Source organism: Aptenodytes patagonicus, chromosome 3, assembly GCF_965638725.1.
Source record: "Aptenodytes patagonicus chromosome 3, bAptPat1.pri.cur, whole genome shotgun sequence".
NCBI classification, from domain to species: Eukaryota; Metazoa; Chordata; class Aves; order Sphenisciformes; family Spheniscidae; genus Aptenodytes; species Aptenodytes patagonicus.
In genome coordinates this window covers 28,592,681-28,614,667 of record NC_134951.1, presented here as the reverse complement: position 1 = coordinate 28,614,667, position 21,987 = coordinate 28,592,681, and the positions used below count along the sequence as shown (strand labels likewise).

Here is a 21,987-nt window from a genome sequence, read left to right as displayed (position 1 = left end):
TTGTCCTGATATGGACTGTGACTTGGTCAGGATGGGATGATCACAGTCCATCAGCAACTTTGTTTTGTCCCATGCAGAAGAGACTTTGCATTTTCCAAAATGAATGGATTAATTATTAATGAATCAGAAAAGGTAGTAATTTTCATAAGGTTGACTGTAGCTCATGCATGAGCTACCTCAGTCATGCTGAGCTGTCAGATCTATGTGTATAAATGCAGCAGATTATAAGATTCATTCCACTATGGATTCCTCTGCATAAAATTCTTAGATAAGAATTTGTGTCTCTAAGACATACGAAGATACAAAAAACTAAAAGTAGTTGCTACAAAAGGAACGAAAGTGTAGCACTGTACATTAATGTAGCCTAGTACTTTCTCCAGATCTTTTTCTTGTGTCAGCAAATTAAATACTCCTTTTTTTCCAAGATCATGATAGCTGAAATTATAAGTTTTGTAGGGTCAAAACTTTGATGTATTGCCAACAATGTGTTTGCTTTTCTTTTGATTGAGACTGACTAATGTGACAGTAAGGATTATTTTCCTACATCAGCACTATAACTATCAGAGTAATTCCTAAAGTCCATTAAAAAAAAAGATGAGTGGCCAATATTAGATTGTCCATTTGAATGTTTTCAAAACATTAATAAAATTTCACTGTTTATTTGAAAATTTTTTTTTTTAAAAACTAGTGTTTCATCATTTGCATCTGAAAGTGCTAATTGGTCAGTTCCTGTACCATATAAAACAATGACATATGTCAGAGAGAAATTGTCATTCAAACTTGAAAGCTGTATAACAGAACATTTTCAATTACATTCTACACCTACTGTTGCATAATTGTTAAAAAATATATATTTTTCTTAACTTTGAATATGCCCAAAAATCAAGTACATTCGTCATTAAACAGGATGACTTTCTACATCACGAACTTGAAAAGATCTTGAATGTTTTCCAGCTATTAAACATTACTTACTACATTAGATAAGATTGGCCATAAGCACTTTGTAAGTTCTTGAGGAATGAGAAGTGAATGAATAATGGAAAAATCTCTTTCAGTAGCTGAAGATCATTTTCAGGATGTTTTGGGGAAAAAAAAGTATGATATGGTTTTAAAATTAGAATTATGCCCTGATTGCATTTGTAGTATGGGAAGATAGAAGAGAAAATCAGTGACAAATTATTGGGTCATAACTGTGACTCATTTAAAAATTTCATTATAGCAAAGAGAAAAAATGGAAAGTGATTTCATTCAGTGATATACACTCTCAGCTATATACTCTTCTTTAGATCTTGATTTTTCCACATACAGCATTACCTTAACCTGATACAGACATTTTCTCTGAAAAAAAGCTGTGACATTTCAAAAAAATTGTATGAATTATTGAGTGGTTAAAACCTAACAAATGGCTGAATATAGATTATTTTATGTGGAAGATTTAGTACTGACAGATTAATCCAGCAAACTGTGTATACATGGACTACGAATGCAATATTAGAGAGAGGTCTGAAATTTTATCTTGAGGATCCTAATCTTTTCATTTTCTTAAAACCAGTGGAAATTACTATGTTCACTTATAGATCAAATGCAGCATGGGAAAGAATATTTTCCTTGAGCAAACGAACTTGGGCAGAATAAAAAAGACTGATAGTACTGATCTTGTTAAGTCTGAGCTTCAGATTAATTGCAACTGCCCACATAAAGAGCTTTAAGAAATAATTTCAACTACATGATGCACTGAAATGAATTAAATGTAATAATCAGGACCATTTCAATAATAAATTGGAGGTTATGATAATTCATTATATTATTGAGGGCAGTAGAAATGCAGAAGTCCCCTGAAGTAAAATGCTTTGGTTTTGCATCAGCCAGCCATCCAAGAGGGGTGGACATCCCGCACTATGACCTTTCCCCATCACCCCAAACCCCACATCCCTCAACCTCTTCAGTTACACTGGCCTGGGTTGTGAGCAGGAACCTGCATTTTCAGGTGCTGCCAACACCATCCATGACTGCAGTCAGACAGTATTCAGGCTAAACAACTGCCTGCTGAAGTCTTCATTTCTCTAAGAGGTCAGGGATCTTCGTTGCAGGGTTCAGCAGAAAAATTCAAAACTCATAGCCCTCTACAAACAACAAGAGTATTTCGGCTCTGAAAGGGGAAATTTGGAGACTATTCCAGCACTGAATGATTTGCTGGAGGGCCCATATACTGCAGCGTTGCCTTCAGAGGAGAGCAGGCTTGGTGGCTTGGCCTCAGCCAGTGGGGGAAAATTGCTATTTCGTCAATTAGCAAAGAACCGTCATGGGAAAAAGGCACATTTCTGGCACACAGATTTTGCACCAATTTTCAACAAATCCAGCTCAAGGTCATTTTACTCATTAAGGAGTCTGATGCAGTATAGCTGCCTTTAGGCCCACCAAACATCCCTGGACGAACTACAGTGCGTATGTCTGGTTTATTCACTGTGGAATGCAATTTATGTTTTCTAATATTTTGATACAAGGACATTGCACACTTTAATTATTTCAATAATAATAATATCATCTTCCAAACTTACCATACCTTGCACTGGTCCTTTGTCCATGATTTCTTTCATTATATCGGTTTCCTGAGGGGAGGTGAGAGCAGCAGCAGAGAGGGCAAGGGAATATAATACATTCTATTAAATAAAATTAAAACTCATACTAATTCATCATTGTGTACATACATATATATGGTATAAATGTACCATTGTACTTGTATTTCTGCTAGAGAATATTTGGTTTACCAAATGAACAAAAACTTCAGAAACATGTTTAAGAAGGACTACAGTTATGACTGCATACTTTCTTTTCTATCTCTAATTTCTATAGGACCATAAAGCAGGAGCTTTAAAGAGATTGTGTAACATTGAGAAACTATAAAGAATTTAAACACTACTGAAAATACAGGGGCAATACAAAGGAAAATTCACATCTCTAGTCTTCAAGTAAAGTGAACAACTTTCCATATACCAGATAATTTTCAAGCCCCAAAGGAGAAAAATGGGTGAGACCATGGCTGAACAGCGCGAACTTACTTTTGAGGAGACCCTGTAGTGAGAGGCACACCGGTATAACCAATTGGATTCTTCTAAAGCATTGGGACATGGCCCGTTTGTATAGTTTTTTCCATATTCACTTGACACATAACAGTGATTTTCACCTGATGGCTCCAGGTGATTGTTCCAAAATGATGGATAACAAGCATAGGATACAACCCTGTTCAGATATTTAAAAAAAAAAAAAAAAAAGTTGATAAGAAGCTTGCTTAAACATTTTTGCAGTTTTATTTCAAGCTTTTAAGTATTTTACAACTGTCGTATTTCAAGTGAATTTACAGAGTCACTCATTCTTCAAAAGTGTGAATATCTCATATCTTCAGCTGGAAGACGTTTGCTTCAATTCATATGCATGATGTTTACGGTTAAGTTTCAGTTGCAGTAGTCCTCTCCCCACCCTTCTCCAAAGAGATGTAGGATAGAAAATGTGTTTCAGCAATCGTCATCTAGTACATTCATCTCATTAATGATGCATGAAAGTTCATACTGAATAAGATCAATAAAATACCGGTGTTGTCAACAGGATCCATCTAGCAAAAATGGCTTGTGAAATGGGCATAGTTGCAGCAGAAAATTTTTAAGGGAAATGAACCATTTTCTAGTTTTATCTACATTTTCTAAAAGAATGCTGGTGAAAAGCTACAGGTCTTTTTATTTCTTTTAGCTAAAAAGTCTCTGACCTTCCATTTTTCTGACAATATAAAGGGAACATTTGCTCACATTTTTGTGAACATTTGTTGAGATAAAAAGTCCTATATTCATTTTTTAAAGGTCTGGGTACAAATAATTGGTGTCCTGTTGGCATATGAGTAAATGTGGTGCTTCTTCGCAAGAGAGGTATAACACTTAGCAATTAATACCAATAGCTTAATTGATACTAACAACAACTTCTGGAGGGAGTGTACCTCCTTAAAAGAGAACTGAACCTCTACTACTAGAAATAGATGGGAGATAAGTACAAGTGAGAACACAGCCTCAGAAGATGTTAAGCACTGAGCTTTCAATAAGTTAATGAACAATCCAACTGTAGAGCAGTACTAGGGGAAGCATTTGGACAGGGGCTGGGGACTGGGTTCCTCCATCTTGATTCACAGGGGGAAATAAAAATAACAAATTACCTGGAGTGATGCTGGCAGGAAGGACTTTGCCCAGATTGAAACACTGACAAAATATATGACATAGAACAGGTGAGACTGGGTAGGTATCAGAGAGGTGGGACTTACTGCAATTTTACAATTTTGCTATTTTGCAGTAACGTTCAGGCTATTCCCTCCCTAATGGAAAGATAGGTTTGTGCCTGGAAGTGAATGTGGACCAAAGGACAAACAGAGACAAACTGCGTGACTTATAAACATGTGGCATCCAGTGTGCACCAAAGGCTGGGGACTATCCTAGGGGGCTCAGGCCACAGGGCTCCTTCTGTCAGTTCCTGGTTATTGACAACAATGAGCCTCTCAAGGAACCTGAAATGACAGATTGCGCTATGATATCACAGGGGTATGTGTCTGGTCTCTACAGCTCCTGAAAACATCCTGGCTATTTCTTAGAAAAGCATCTATCTCAAAACATTTTCTAAATGCTGAGAGAGTTTTTGCTCACACATACAGCAGTTAAATTTTTCCTGCCACTTATTATAAATTTACATTAAAGCTTTCAATTCCAAGGTTTTAGAGTTTATCTACAGGAAATATGACTATTTTTTAACACTTTTAAATTAAATTCTATATTCAACAAAGAAGTTAATTTAAAAATATTACGTTGAGTAATCACTGGGCAGTTTCTATTCTAACAAAGATTTCAAACCCATAAAAATCCATTTATGAAAAGAATCAGGGGGGAAAGCACAATAGCAAATACATAATTGTCAGCCTCATGCTCACAAGCCCTGGTCCTCATAGGGGACTTCAACCACCCCGACATCTGTTGGAGGAACAACATGGCAGAGCATAAGCAATCTGGGAGGTTCCTGGAATGCATCGATGATAACTTCCTTCTCCAAGTGGTAGAGGAGCCAACGAGGAGAGGTGCTATGCTGGACCTTGTTCTCACCAACAAGGAGGGGCTGGTGAGGAATGTGAAGCTCAAGAGGAGCCTGGGCTGCAGCGACCATGAAATGGTGGAGTTCAAGATCCTTAGGGCAGCGAGGAGGGTGCACAGCAAGCTCACTACCCTGGACTTCAGGAGGGCAGACTTTGGCCTCCTCAGGGATCTGCTTGGTAGAGTGCCATGGGACAAAGCCCTGGAGGGAAGAGGGGCCCAAGAAAGCTGGGTAATATTCAAGGATCACCTCCTTCAAGCTCAGGAGCGATGCATCCCAACAAAGAGGAAGTCAGGCAAAAACGCCAGGAGGCCTGTGTGGATGAACAAGGAGCTCCTGGACAAACTCAAACACAAAAAGGAAGCCTACAGAGGGTGGAAGCAAGGACAGGTAGCCTGGGAGGAATACAGGGAAATTGTCCGAGCAGCCAGGGATCAGGTTAGGAAAGCTAAAGCCCTGATAGAATTAAATCTGGCCAGGGACGTCAAGGGCAACAAGGAAAGATTCTACAGGTACGGCAGGGATAAAAGGAAGACAAGGGAAAATGTGGGCCCTCTCCAGAATGAAACGGGAGACCTGGTTACCCAGGACATGGAGAAGGTGGAGGTACTCAATGACTTTTTTGCCTCGGTCTTCACCGGCAAGTGCTCGAGCCTCACCACCCAAGCTGCAGAAGGCAAAGGCGGGGACTGGGAGAATGAAGAGCCACCTACTGTGGGAGAAGATCAGGTTTGAGACCATCTGAGGCACCTGAAGGTGCACAATGGACCCAGTGAGATCTATCCACAGGTCCTGAAGGAACTGGCAGATGAAGTTGCTAAGCCACTATCCATCGTATTTGAGAAGTCGTGGCAGTCCGGTGAAGTTCCCACTGACTGGAAAAGGGGAAACATAACTCCCATTTATAAAAAGGAAAAAAGGAAGACGTGGGGACCTACAGGCCAGTCAGTCTCACCTCTGTGCCTGGGAAGATCATGGAACAGATCCTCCTGGAAGCTATGCTAAGGCACATGGAGGACAGGGAGGTGATTCGAGACAGCCAGCATGGCTTCACCAAGGGCAAGTCCTGCCTGACTAACCTAGTGGCCTTCTATGATGGAGTGACTACAGCAGTGGACACGGGAAGGGCTATAGATGTTGTCTATCTGGACCTCTGTAAGGCCTTTGACACGGTCCCCCACAACATCCTTCTCTCTAAACTGCAGAGGTATGGATTTGGTGGGTGGACTGTTCGGTGGGTGAGGAATTGGTTAGATGGTCGCATCCAGAGGGTAGTGGTCAACGGCTCAATGTCCAGATGGAGGTTGGTGACGAGTGGCGTCTCGCAGGGGTCCGTATTGGGACCGGTACTGTTTAATATCTTCATCAATGCCATAGACAGTGGGATCGAGTGCACCCTCAGCAAGTTTGCAGATGACACCAAGCTGAGTGGTGCGGTCAACATGCCAGAGGGATGGGATGCCATGCAGAGGGACCTGGACAAGTTCAAGAAGTGGGCCCGTGTGAACCTCATGAGGTTTAACAAGGCCAAGTGCAAGGTCCTGCACCTGGGTCAGGGCAACCCCCAGTATCAATCCAGGCTGGGGGATGAAAGGATTGAGAGCAGCCCTGCTGAGAAGGACTTGGGGGTCCTGGTGGATGAAAAGCTGGACATGAGCCAGCAATGTGCGCTCGCAGCCCAGAAGGCCAACTGTATCCTGGGCTGCATCCAAAGAAGCGTGGCCAGCAGGTCGAGGGAGGTGATTCTGCCCCTCTGCTCTGCTCTGGTGAGACCCCACCTGCAGTACTGCGTCCAGCTCTGGAGCCCTCAGCAGAAGAAAGACACGGACCTGTTGGAGCGGGTCCAGAAGAGGGCCACAAAAATGATCAGGGGGATGGAACACCTCTCCTATGAAGAAAGGCTGAGAGAGTTGGGGCTGTTCAGCCTAGAGAAGAGAAGGGGAGACCTTATTGCAGCCTATCAGTACTTAAAGTGGGCTTATAAAAAAGATGGCGGCAAACTTTTTAGCAGGGCCTGTTGTGACAGGACAAGGGGGAATGGCTTTAAACTAAAGGGGGTTAGATCTAGACTAGATCTAAGGAAGAAATTTTTTATGCTGAGGGTGGTGAAGCACTGGCAGAGGTTGCCCAGAGAGGTGGTGGATGCCCCATCCCTGGAAACATTCAAGGTCAGGTTGGAGGGGGCTCTGAGCAACCTGATCTAGTTGAAGACGTCCCTGCCCACGGCAGGGGGGTTGCACTAGATGACCTTTAAAGGTCCCTTCCAACCCAAACTATTCTATGATTCTATGATTTATTGTTTTAAATGAAACACAGACAAATCTTTGAATAGCAAAACAAATTTCATCTGTCCAACCCATTTCTAGTTGCAGACTTCAAAGACTTGAAGGCATTAAAAACTGATGTTGTCAGAGGAGTGATTGTGGAGGAGCTGTGATAACTCATTTGAGACTTAAACCCATGCTAATTTTGGACTTGATAATCTCCAAAGTGCTAAATCAAATGAGCTTTGAAGCACGGGTTAAGAGATGTCATTGCATCCAAGAATGGAGAGGGGCAATGAAAATAAGAGGTGGTTTCAAGGAAAGGTAAGGAGGGGTTTTAATTCTTTACCTTGGCACTACATCAAATGAACTGCTGCATCATACAGTAAGTTGCTTTCTTTCAAGTAGCTTGCTCTGAATTGTTCAGCCATTTTGACTGTTTGACTAACTGAACATCATTATTACTTCAATAAAGTAAAGGAAGCAAAGCATACAATTAAAATGCACTTACAATCTGAAATACTCAAATAAAGGCATACCGAATCTTCCACTTACTATTTTATCCTTTTTATGAGATATTTGGACCTCCTAGTTTTCTACATTATACCGCTAGATGTTTCCAAAACAATATATACCTTTCCGTGAGAACGCCATGGAAGCCTATGAGAGGGTTTCTTTTAAAGAGCATAATTAAATAGTTCACTGAAACAGAATATTTTAAAATAGGCAGTCCTACAGAAAGGATAGGTATTTAAGTAGCTTGCCAATTATACTGAACTTTCTGCATCTGAAGAATTGAAAACTATATTTCCACACAATATGGAGGATAATTATATTTGCCTGTGTATACTTAGTTGTCAGGATTTTTACAAGATGAGCACATATATGCTTCAGCTACTTTGAATAAGACATGGCATTTTCGCATTAGCATTTGGTGGCAGAAAAATTGACCCTGAGGAGAATGTCTTTTTGCTTACCAAATTCTTTCTGCCCAAACTAGACCAACACACTCAGGAGCTGCAAAAAGCAGTAATTCTGCCTACATGAAAAGGGATTGCCCATCTAAGGCTGTTAGGCTGTTATTGCTTAGGTCTTCAGTCTACTCACTGGCAACACCTTTTAATCTCTTCTGAATGTCTGAAGGTATTCTGGATTCCCAGATTTCCAATGGGGAACGGTAAGTATTTAGGCCAAATATACACCGGTTGTTATTACTCATTTTAAAATTTATTATGCTTTGTTTCTATTGCCGGGTAGAAGAAAACCTTTCATTTATATGTGTCTATATATATAATGTTTATAAAATGTATCTATCTCTATATAGATAATCATAATCATTCTAGTCACCGCTGATCACAGATTTCCAAAAGAAATAAAGGATTGCTGCTGAGTGCAATCAGGCCTGCAAGGCAGGTAAGGTGAGCAAACACAGTCCTCAGAGCGCGATCTAGCATAAGCAGGGTAGGAGTAGGTGATTGCAACCCAGTGTAAGGAATGGTATGACACCTCTTCCTCAGGTGTACTTAGAAACACCTCAGAGGGAGACAAAAGAGGAGGAATTCATTCCTGGGGTAGGGATTTTTTCCCCCCTCCTTTCAATTGGATTGTCCCACTGGAGTTGTCACAGGTTCTGCATGGATGGGTCTTACTTCTATGGCAAGAGAAGTGAAGCATCAAATGACGCACTGGCACACTGGAGCTGTGAGGTAATCCAGACATGATGACTCATTCTGAACTAACAGTCACTTTTGAATCTTTTCACTAACCATAGTTTCTGCAGTCATGATTAACATAATTTAAAAGCTCTTTGCTGAAACATGAGTTTGTACATGCTGAAGCATCAGCACAACAGTAAACTTTAAAAGCATTTCAAGGAGAAGACCTTGCCAGAAAAGTCATAGAAGAAAAACAGAAATAAATGTGAATGTGTTTATGTGCACATATACATACACATATACAAAAATATTACTAGGACCAAGCAGCATCCAGGGAGAAGCAGCAAAAGTCTGTGGCCTGTTCATACATTCTTGGCAGAATTCATCTGAAGTCATGTTTATGTATTCAATCTAATGAAAATTTTTGTGGTTTTATTGTATTTATATGTTTGAATTGTGACATAGATTATTCAAACATAATCTAAAACATTAGGTTATGTTATTAGCAAGTTGGCCAAAACTAATAACAATAATACCTTTATCATACCCTGCAACTGCTAAGAGCCCAAGGCATAAATCAGATCAAGCCCTGATTAGAAGCAGTATTTGCATTCAAGTGTGTAACCATTTTACTACCTGAAAATGAAATGTTTCTTCCTCATTCTTAAAGACTATAAGCTTTTAATTTCCCTTAGCAGATAAAATAAATGTTTTCAAACCACATTGATTCCTTCCAAATTATGGCTTGTAACTGAAATGCCTAAAATTAATAATTAGAAATAGAATACAGATTTATTCTTTAATTAACGGAGGAAGACAGAGAGAGAGAGAGTTAAACAGTGATTCAGCTCCACTTATAGCAGATTTCACTGTTAATTGGGTGCTCAGTGATTCTGAAAAGTCAGGTCTCAGCACTGGCCTAATCTCATTGAGCTTTATGGAAGTCTTCCATTGACTTCACTGGGGATAGTTTAGGTCAGCACTCGATTTTCCTGAAAATCTGTCAAAAACCTGAGACAAGCATACTTCAGAAATCAGAAAACCAGAAGCTTTAAAACAGTATTTTCACTGCATTGAAAATTTACAAGCCCACATAGAAAATCAATGTGCTTTGTCCCTATTGCAAAGTATGGAGTTAATGAAAAAAATGATTGCAATATACTGGCTCATAAAATAAAAATCATCTGAAAGTGTGAGGAAGCAAGCACTATTTAACCGGGCTCATTCAAAAGACACTTCAGACTTTTATGCCATAAATTTCCATTTTTTTCATTGTCAAAGGTAAAGGTTATGGATTATGGGGTTTCAGCTACAAAAATGATTCAATTATCAGTCCAGTGAATCAAAAAGGTTAATTCTTTTTTTTTTCTTTTTTTATATTATTTGCTCTTGGCCACTGTCAGAGATAAAATATTGGGCTAGATGGACCCTTGCTCAAGCCCAGCATAGCTGTTCTTGTGTTCTTCCAGTATCTGTCCTCACAGATATTTGGATATTTTCCTTAAGGTGTTTATTTGTGTCTGGAACTGTTGGAAGAGGATTTGAAATATCATTTGAACTTGAGGAAAGAAAATCAGGATTTAGAAATGTTGTTTATAAAAATAGGTAAGTAGAGATATTTTTGTGTGTGGTACTTCGATGGCAAATCAATGATCGGGGATAAGAATGGGTAACAGGCAAATGTCTGTAAGAGCACAGTGATGTTGTACATGTTGGAGCTGGCTCCATAGGGACAAGAAAGCTGGATGAATGACTAAGAAAATAGTCTTGGACTGCGGAGATTTATTGGACATCTAGTCTCCAAAAATCTGTGACGGTTCTCACAACTGCCCTGCAGATCCTTTACTTAGACAGCCAGCTGCAAGAGGCTGGTGAATACCATGAGATGTCTCAGGTGACTGAGCAGTAATGCAAGTACTTGGGACTTTGGAGGTGAAAAGACAGTTCACAGACGTGCTCTGGTGAGCTGAGGTGCCCTGTCTGTATGCTTCCAGGCTTACATCAGTCAGAAAGCCTGCTCTGCACACCACTTTCACACTGGTACTCTGTGGTCAGTCAGGGAGCAATCTTCTCACTACTGCGTTTACACCAGCACGAGGTCCTGTGTGGGTACAGCTAGGTTGATAACAGCTTCAGCCTGCCTCACTTTCCTTATAGAAATAAGCTAACTCTTGTATACTTAAACTGCCTCTGCAGAACAGACTGTGTCACTAACCACACTGCTCCAGGTAAAAAAAATACAGCTTTCTGGTATAGGAAGAATCTTATTATTATGGGTTCATGGTGGTTATGCCCGTACAGAGATAACAGTCAGAGGGAACAGAAGACTAGGAGGTTGTCCTATTGCTGCGTTCTTTAGGGCTTTTCCTCTAAAAATAGGTTGCTCCAACTGTTGTGGAGATAATACTCATTAAAATGGATCTTTTGTCTTATCTACACCAGCAATTCTCCTGTCCTTAACATGGTAGAGAAGCAAACAGTCCAGTGAGAGAGAGTTCTATTTATTCTCTTAAGAGCATGAGCTACTGATTGAAAGGAGCCTGTTCTAGTTACAGAAAAGTGTAGCTTAAAATGTTAAACTACAAATTTCATTTCTTCATGAATGAAGCCTTTACCTTTACCCCCATGAGGTGCTGAGGAGCCTTTGCTGGGTGCAACCCATTACTGCCCACTGTAATCACTCACTGAAAAGGTCTCCCACTCAAAACCTAGTTTAGCATTTAAACCCTGAGACAGAAAGACAGAGGAACACTCAATGTAAACTCACCCTATAATAATACAATATCCTTGTCGGATCAGAAATAGTTTGGTACACTTGAAGAAAGCAGAATGATCACTTTGTATACTGTGTCTATGTGAATGACAGCACTTTGGTCTTCACCTGGATCCCCAGGCTGCCATGTCAGCTATGACATCTGATGCATCACGTCTGACATTCTTTTGTTCTTTCCATGGTTGGTTGGTTTGTTTGTTTTTTAACTAAAATTAAAAGTTGACAGCACACCTGAGATCTCTCTGTCTGTCAGTATCAGGTATATCAAAGACAGAGTAAGGGATGAGAGTGTATGAAAGTGAGAGGGGAAATAGATTTTGGTATGGAACAGGAAGTACAAAAAAATTTCTGACAATGTGAGAAACAGCGGAATGTAATTACACAGTACATAAAATCTGGTTATTGCAAATTTTTCTGAAGCCATTTCCAGGAACATGAAGTTCAAGGAGTTGACTGGGAACAGGCAGCACAGATTTACCATGGCAAATTATGCCTCACCATGATGAGATGATAAGATAAGATGATCTGACCATGATGAAATTACTGGCTCCATGGAGAATAAGAAAAACAGGGGATATCATTTACCTTGACTTTAGCAACATTTTCAGCATGGTCTCCTGTGGTGTTCTTCTAGTTTATTGGACTAGATGAGTTGCTTACAGGGTCAGTAACTGAACTGGACTGGCATGCTGAAAGTTCGACAGATCAAAGTGACTGGTGTCTGTTTACTAGTGGCATTCCTCAGGAGTCAACACAGCGGCAACACTGTTTTGCATCTCTATTAACAGTCTGGACAGTGGGACATAAGGCACCCTCAGTAAATTTGTGGAGGATGCCAAACATCCTGGGGAGTGGTGAGTGGTGAGTATGCATGGCTGCCATTCAGAGCAATGTTAACAGGCTAGAGAAATAAGCTGACAGAAAGCTCATGAAGTTCAACAAAAGCAGAAGCCAAATCCTGCCTCTGAGCCAGAACTGCCCATGCAGCAGTACTGGCAGGGCACTGCCTGTGTAGAAAGCAGTTTCACAGAGAAGGACCTGGGGTCCTGATGAGCAGAAAGTTGAACGTGGGTCAGCAGTGGGCCCTCTCAGCAAACGTGGACAATCAATACTGGGTTGTGTTAGCAAGCACGTAGCCAGGACATTGTGAAAAGTGATTATTCCCCTCAAATTGTCACTTGTGAGGTTACATCTGGAGTACTGTGTTCAGTTATGGGATCCCCAGTAAAGACACTGACAAACCGAGCAAGTCCAGTGGAAGGCACTTAGGGGGCTGAAGCATATGATATGCAAGGAGGGGCTGAGGCAGCTGGATTTGTTCAGCCCAGAGAAAAGAAGGCTAAAAGGAGATCTAATTATTGTCTTCAACTACATAAGGAGAGGTCATAGAGGAGACAGAACAAGACTCTTCTTGGAGATGCACAGTGAAAAGCTGAAACGTACCAGTCACAAGTTGTACCAAGGAAAATGCTGATTAGATATAGGAAAAAAATGTTTGACCGCAAGAGCGGTCAAACGAAATGACCTGCTGCTAGAAAGGTTGTGGAACCTCCATCCTTGGAGATACTCAAAATATGACCTGGGACATGGCCTGAGCAGCCTGATCTAATTTCAGAGTTAGTCATGCTTTGAGCCAAACGTTGGACTAGGTGACCTCCAAAAGTTCATTCCAACCTAAATCATTCTGTGATTCTATAAATTATTATGTGTCATTTTATAAAGCTTCTAGCTGTTCATGTGGAGTTTGAGAGCTGTTAACTTTGCTTAGTCTGACCTGAAGGAAGAAGGATCTAGGTATAGTCTTTGCTACGGTGTTGCATTCTGGCACAAGCTTGGGATGGGATGATTACAATTTGCTTTATAGAAAGTTAATCTTTGATCCTTTTGAATATTCAGAATGTTGTCTCATGCAACTGGCTGCTTACTCAAGTTTGTTTAACATGAAGAGCCTGTATCCCAAGAACCACAGAAGTTTTGAGTCCACTTACGGTATTGTCTTTGACATTAAAAAATCCTTTCTTGTTTGTCTTGCTGTTAGAGAGGCTACCATTTTCCCCAGTTGTATTACAGCTAATGACAACATCTAGATGTAATGAGGCTTAAATGGGAGCTAGGTGGTTGCAGAGTTTTCTCACTGAGAGCCCTCATTCAAAATAGTCTTCACTTATTTCTTTGGGAATGCTTCACAGTTCCTAGGCTTCATGAAGGTGATTTAAAGAAGGTGTAAATGGGAGAGAGTGATAGTCTTGATGAAGTAACACAGTTAATCTGACCTAGGACAGAGCTAAATGCCTCTTTTTTGAAGGGTCAGAAATCATCATTGTAACACAAGCAACATTGTAACTTAAGCAACTGGTTCAAGTTAAAATAATCTAAATAGATAGATAAAATATTTACCCATGTGTTTTCAGATATCTCCAAGCACCATCAATACTTCCACCATTACATCCATGTTGATTCCTGGTATCACAAGAGATCAAATTCTGAACGGAAAGGTTGTCTGTGATCTGACCCTTGGAATGAATTGCTATTCTATCTGCTGCAACACCTGTTTTGAAAGAAATTTTCCATTATCCAAACCAAATAATTACTCACAACTTCACGCTGCTTATTGTGAAAGAGGGGCTGAAATACAACCTCAATATTTTCTGTCTGTGCAGATATCTTTACAAAACAATGCAGATATAACCTGTACAGACTTTTGAGAGAGAGGATTGTTAAACTGCAAAGCATCACGAGCAACTTTGCTGTAATATTGTAAATCCATAGATTTACTGGTTATCATAAAGTCCCACATATCTAAACATCAAATGAGGCATTTACATGGTTTAGTCTGATAGTCTCTACGATGTTTGTAAATGCATATTCATCTCTGGTTGACTTCAGCAGAAGATGCAAATACTCTCCCAGCTCTCTGCAGCTGAATCTCCAAATCTCTTTTCTTTCTTTTCTACCTTTCCTTCCTTTATTTGAGAAAAAAGAAAAGCAAAAATGAACAGTCCTATGAAGAAGAAAATTCAAGACTGAAAGTATGTACTGGTTTTACTGGAAAGAGTATTTGGAAATGCTCATATTAATGTGTAAATGTGGGATTCATTGGACCTCCTTCCCTTATCACACAAAATTCTTCTTCTGAGATAGACACCTTAGATGTCTGAACTCAGTCGGATAGTCATAATTCTAAGTACTAATATATTTATGCACTGATTTAAAGGCAGACTAGGCTGTTGTAGGTGAAATTAAGCCACTTCTCCTTTCTTTAATGAGTGATAATGAAACAATTAAACCCCAACCCCAGTCATTACCTGTGTTTAAATTATATTTTTATCATTGTTAGCCCTTCATTTCTGAACCTGAAAATAAAAAAAAATCCCTTGAAATCTAAAGCCCCGTCAAAAATCAACACTAACCAGTGAACTTTGGACAAGACTTCAGAAGAGTGAATCTGCTGATGGCAGCTGACAACTGTGTTTTGTGCTTTTGTGAGGTGTCACATGGTAATGAGTTTATTTTCATAGGTGTAAAAGCTTTTTGCTGAAGAGTTCTGGAATACTTACAGGAATTACTCATGGTAAGAAAAAATGATACAGCAGTGCTTGTCTATTCATTGAGCAACTATTAATCTTACAAAGAAGGATTGAAAATCCAGATTGAAAATGTTAGATGCACCTTAACAACATGGGATAATATAACATCTTATAATATTTAGCATTGAAAATAATTATGTGAATCAAAATCAAAAGATTCACTTATGAAAGGGAAAATTTAGGCTGAATATCTGGAAAGTCTTTCCCTTAGTGAGCTCTGTTCATCTCTGCAGTAATCTGTCAGCAGAGCTGTCAGAAGCTCTCTTGGTTTTTTCTTTTAAAACTACACTGGACAAGACGTACTGGTAACAGAATGTGTTCAGTCTGGCTTTGGCAGGAAGTTGGGATTAACTGACCTAAATGCTCCTTTCTTTCTCTTACTGCTGTGATTCAAAGAAGCAGTTGCAGAAACCTGCACCCGTGAGGACCCACTGGCCAGATCAAGCAATAAAGATTGATTGCATAATTTTTTTCTTTATCTTTATATATCCCAATATGTACTGAGATTTATTGCAGCATAAGAAAAATGAATATAACTGATCGCTGTAGGTTCTTTGGAGAAAGTGACACAAACACTTGTGTCCGTTCTTCATAAAACCAGAGGTTGTACCACATGAGGTTGAATTGCATTACTGACATTTCTTTGTTTACAGAATTTAAAGACACTTTCTTCCACAAATATCTGAGCAGTTTCAAGGTTTTCTTCTCATAAAATTATTGAAAAGATTATACTTAATTTACTTAAATAGCAAGTGTTGGACAATAGCAAATGCACAAATATATAAATACATATAAAAAAATAAAGCCTACCTGGTTTAAGCTTTCAAGTCAAGCATGTAGTTGTGCAAGCAAGGGATGCAGATTTTTTAAAAGTTACTCTACCAGTTACGATAAAGTACATTAGTCAATTCATTTTCTACTTTCTGTCACTGAAAAATCTCCCTATGTTACATAAACTTATGAAAAGCAAACAAAGCTCTACAGCTTAGACTGACTTTTAAGTCTTTGGACAACTTAGAGGAAAAGCTGTAGCAATTCTAAATTTTCCTATTTGCTGATAAAAAGTGAATGGCAAGCTTCAATTACTTCATTACTAATCACTACAAATTTTCATCACACATCTAACATCAATGATATTTTTAAAAGGAGAAAAAAATTAATATTACTTGCGGTTGAAAAAGCCCAGGATGCTCCACAGTTTCGTTGATCCAGAGGATCATGAATCCATTCAGGCCATGCGTAAGTGGCTGCAAAAAATGCAGGAAATTTTTCTTCTGGAAGTGAGTTTCCCTAAAACAAAATGTAGGAGACCTGTATGTGCTTCAACTCCTAATTTTGTCTTAAATTTTACCCCAATTTTGTTTTTAAAATTCTTAATTTTTAAATTGAGGAAACCTAAAGCATTGGCACCTGCGGCTTCCCGAGCATCCCTGTGGTGGTTACCCACACAGTGGGGTCACCCTGTGGTGACTGGGTGCTGTGGACCCCCTGAGAACAGGGGGGTTCTGGCACTCCAGTAGCTGAGCTGGAAAGCTGAGCTCCACAACTGCCAACATAAATAACCTGTCCAGTTTCTCTCTGATTTTTATCTCAAACAACAATTCCCTATGAAACTTTAATTATGGCCCATCTGGCATTTTTGGAAAGAAAAGCCTTCTGCTACAAATAAAAGTGAAGTTAGGTACCTGTTACCCTGTTCTCCTTGACACATGGCTGTAGGTAGGAAATTTTAGTTACCACGGGGGAAGCATCAGTACAGTGTATCATTGATTTGTCTTTTACACAGAGGGTTTTCAATCTCCAGCACTTATTTTCATTCCAGAATGAAAATCAGTGATTTTCATTCTGCTTTGCAATCTGATGTTGAGTTAATGAGAATTCATGGTCTGCTCACTAAAGCCATTTGGACAGCCATTTTTAGCATCTTCATCCCTCAGCCTTAATTTATGTCCTCCAAGCTTTGCACAAATATCTGCATATGCAAGAATCATCTGGTACAACCGTTAATAATCTGCTCTGTGCTCAACATATCAAAACCATTGACCCATTTTTTTTTACTGTTAAACTTTATGGAATGTTTGCTTATGCCGCACAGGGAATTGCAATATTAGTCCATCCAGTCTATCAGTTTGTCTCAAACAATTGTTGATAACATCTGTTCCAGAAGAAAATACAATATATAAAATATGATAATCTGTCCCTAAGCAAAACATTCCCTGATGTTTCTTTCTTATAAGCAGACTCATACCCTGAAGCACAATGGCTTCTATCCTGTTCAAATTCCTTCATTTTACTTCGATTTACTTAGTCTTCTAATTCTGGGTGTCCTTGCTGCACCATTTTTCTAAATTGCTTATGCAACTTATAAGACTACATACCTTTTCCTAAGATGATTTAAACATTTGAGGCCAGTTCTTTCAAACTATTTCAGGACTCTTTGGGGAACCGAACTTTACCACTTTGGCTGTATCCAGATCACTTTGTTGCGTACATTGGGAAACAGCGGTGCCTCCATCCAGCTTGCACACCTGGATTTCCCACAGAAAACCCACGGTTGACAAGAAGTGGGTAAGGAAAAAAGAAGCTTGTACCTCAGGTCTGTATCTGATATTAGACTGGGATACAGCCCCAACAGACAGATTGATACAGTCTGTGCATACACCCAGACGCAGTAACCCTCAAGTGCTTCTAGGTTCACTATGTTAGATGCAGGTTGTGAGTCCTAAATACCATTAAGGTATACTACAAGCTGTTAAGTGACTCAAGTGCTTTTGAAAGTTTTATCTCCACCCATAACAAGCCAGCAATCTTTTAAATCTTGCTAAAATATTAATCTCAATATTTTGATTAATCACTTTCAAAGGTCTGCTTTTTCAAAAGCTTGTTAGATACATGGGACTTGCAACCTCAAATGACACAAAGAAAGCAACAGCTAATTTAAAGAATGTCTTACTAAATTATCATTATGTTCATTATTAATGAGCAAGCACAAACATAAGATTTACTTTGAAGATGAATCATACAGGGGAAGTCCTGGATAAATAGTGTTTCTTTTACATGATAAGACTGCTCACTATCAACCAGTAAACAAGCAAAATTTGGCAAAGGTTGTTTAGCACACTTACATGGGCAATGACCGCTTACAATGCTACAAATGAGGCAGTTGAGAAAAGCAAAATTCTAAATAGATCTTTGGTCTGAGACAATGTGTTACTTTACGTATTCCTAAACTACTGCCAATGTATTTTATAGCCTCATATTGTAAATCCCAGAACAAATCCCTCATTAACCCTCAGCCTTGTCATTTAGAAATGCAGGACTGACCTGTAGCCAGAAACATTAGCTTTTTGTCTGAGAAATTGCTACCCTGATATTGAGAAGCACTGCTGTTCTGTGACAAATAGTAGGTCCAGACAATTGTTTCTCAACATATGCTCCATGGACCAGCATCAGACAGCACAATGCAATCAGCAAAATGACTGGCAAACTGTGTTTAAACCTTCATACGTATTCTCTGCAGTGAAGCTAGCAGTCTGGCCAAAGCAGGAAGGTAAGTGGATATAAAAGAACACTCGTACTTCAGCTACGACTTCTTCAGAAAATTTAGATGGCCCATCAGAGAAAAAAGGCTGAATATTACTGAATTTGCAAATGTGGAAATACTTTTTCTAAGGGAAAGCAATATTTTTTTTTATGTAGGAAAAAAGTTCTGGACATCACTTGCTTTGTGAAGACAAAATGGTCATGCAGCACAGGGTCCTCAGTTTAGATTTAGTTCTTGTTCCATATCATTGTCTTTTAAGTATTCTAATGTGCCATCATGTTAAACTACCATTCCAGACATAAGCATCACCTTATTGAGCAGGTATAGTCTTTTATTAATAGCAGAGCTTTTAAAAGCTCTATGAGCAACTTCAAGAAGTTTGTGTTTTCCCTAAGATGAAATGTAGCTCTGTCACACCGTTTAATTTGAAGTAATGTTATGAAGCTATATTTGTAGTTGGATATGTCAGTCAAAGAAATAACTAAAAGCCTCTACTCCACAACCAAACTTTTCAACGCTGCTGGGAACTAAGACTCTGCCGTAGATGTAAAGTGGTTAACACAGAAGGGCTTTACATTCTTGAATCTTTTTTTAATGCAATTGAGTAAGGAGCCCCTTCTACACAAAAGTGTTTTTCTCAAGCATCCCCAAAAGACAGTAGAAAATAATCAGAACAGCTGGCCCTTAGGTACCAGAAACTGGCATTTATTCCCTAAATAGTAGGCCAGTAGCATGCTGAAGAAATGGTTTTTATTTAAAGTAAAAAAAAGTTGTAGTTAACAAATGGGTAGCTATGGTTTTCTTTCTACATTAGCAAAGCTACCAGGTTTTAATCAGGTCAGCACAAGATAGAGCCAAAAACTCCTGAACACTAATTGTAGCATTTTTATCAATTAAATATATGACTTTGGGCAAATGACTTGCAGTTTTCTCACTTGCAAAATGGAAAAGGCAGTAATAAACCCAGAGAACGCATGAATGTTTAGTTAGTGCCAATTTATCCACAGTAAGTAACTAGTACCTTGGCCTGCAGGTGAATTAGTACTCAACAAAGTCACTTAAAGGTCAAGCCATTAAGGTTTGGAGAATATCTCTGAAAGATATTAAAAAGTAGTTATTTCTCAATTTCATCATTCATATCTTTTTACTCTCTTCTGAGCTGTCACCTAGTTACAGGTGAAGCTTAATGGAAACACTGTCATGAAAACTCACTCATTTTTTGTCACTTAGGACTTTGTAAATGTGTTAGCATGCTTCACAAAATATCAATGACAGAAAATTACCCGTGGAAGGTGAAGCAGGGGCAAGTGTCTCTGAAAATCTGGTAAGATACTTATCTTAAAAAGTGCCTGGAAGTTAACTCCATGGCTACTGTTGGTTTGCCAGTTGGAAGAATCTGCCAATGTACTCCTGGTGAGCCCAATCCAGTATATGAAAATGCTGGATCCTGCAGTGATGCTAGATATGGAGCTGGCTATGAGTGAAGAAAACCATTTTTTTTTAATGTTTTTGTGAAGTATTAAAGTGTGGCAGATAGGAAATTTCCTGAAGCAGAACAAGGGCACTAAAGAGATGATGTTCTTCTAGAAAACTATAGGGGACAGAATCAGGGAGATTTGGAGCTTTGCAGGAAGCTTCAGAGAAAAATATTTTTACATCAAGACTAGCTAATACAGAAACCATTGGGATAAGAGCAAGAAAGTTCTAATAATTCTGAAGAGAAGCCATAGGTAGGAGACGGGCTCATAGACAATTCAGAGCAATTTTCTGCAAGCTCAAAGAATTCTCCAGAAGCTGAGAAAGTCATAGAGAGATTATTATTTTATATTTTTAACATTTGTAAGTAGAAAGTTTCTCAGAATCCTGTGCAAAGCTTGTGCTTCCAGCAACATGCAGGACTTCCTGACAGCTAAATGCATGAATGTGCAAAGCTGGATTTCTGGAGAAGAATGCATGAAGCTCCTCGGGTGTCTGGCAGGGTGTCGTGGTTTAATCTCAGTCAGCAATTAAGCACCACGCAGCCGCTCGCTCACTCCCCCCCACCCGGTGGGATGGGGGAGAGAATTGGAAGAGCACAAGTTAGAAAGACTCGTGGGTTGAGATAAAAACAGTTTAATAATTGAAATAAAATGATAATAATAATATGATAATAATAATAATAATAATACACAAAACAAGTGATGCACAGCACAATTGCTCACCACCCGCTGACCGATGCCCAGCCAGTCCCCGAGCAGCGGCCCCCCCGGCCAGCTTTTCCCAGTTTATGTACTGAGCATGACGTCACATGGTATGGAATGTCCCTTTGGCCAGTTTGGCTGTGCCCCCTCCCAGCTTCTTGTGCACCTCCAGCCTCCTCAGTCAGTAGAGCATGGGAAGCTGAAAAGTCCTTGGCTAGTGTAAGCATTACCTAGCAACAACTAAAACACCGGTGTGTTATCAACTTTGTTCTCATCCTAAATCCAAAACACTGTACCAGCTACTAGAAAGGAAATTAACTCTATCCCTGCCGAAACCAGGACAATATCCACCCCTTATTCTATACCATTTGCATCATGCTCAAGTCTCACATTTTCCAGTACATTTTCATTAATCACCACCCCCTTTTATATATATATATACACACATACACAGATATCATTCCCTTCATCTGTGGGCCATCCCTCTAAAATGTTCGGTGAGTTCATTTAGTCCATGACTTCGGGCTCCATCTGTCATAATAATCTTTCAGGGTAGGAAAAATGGAGATGGTATGTGGTGTTGGATTGTTTCAGGTTGAAGTCAGTTCTGGTACCATCATCACTGTGCTTTGCTTGGTTTCACTGAAGTTATTCTTCATTAATCTGGGTGATTCTTATTATAATAACATTAGTATGGCATATAATATTATTAGTATTATTAGTATATCTGTGTATTATTAGTATAACTATTATAACTATAATTAGTACTTAACATCACATAATTCAGATCATTGGCTATTCTCACCCAAAATCAAATCCCCTTGAGGCACACATCGGACTTCCCCATCCTTCCGCATTATCCACCA

The 21,987-nt window shown here is 39.3% G+C and overlaps 1 protein-coding gene across 2 annotated transcripts in view; it reads right to left on the bottom strand.

The window, feature by feature from the left end:
- Nucleotides 1–21,987, bottom strand: part of TINAG (tubulointerstitial nephritis antigen) — a 62,186-nt gene that overhangs the window by 20,729 nt on the left and 19,470 nt on the right. For both annotated transcript variants that reach the window (XM_076332957.1, XM_076332958.1), the window contains exons 5-8: nucleotides 16,564–16,687; nucleotides 14,208–14,358; nucleotides 3,060–3,240; nucleotides 2,564–2,609 (exon numbers count right to left, since the gene is read on the bottom strand). In XM_076332957.1, the coding sequence (XP_076189072.1) occupies nucleotides 2,564–2,609; nucleotides 3,060–3,240; nucleotides 14,208–14,358; nucleotides 16,564–16,687 (502 nt within the window). The remainder of the gene's footprint in view (nucleotides 1–2,563; nucleotides 2,610–3,059; nucleotides 3,241–14,207; nucleotides 14,359–16,563; nucleotides 16,688–21,987) is intronic.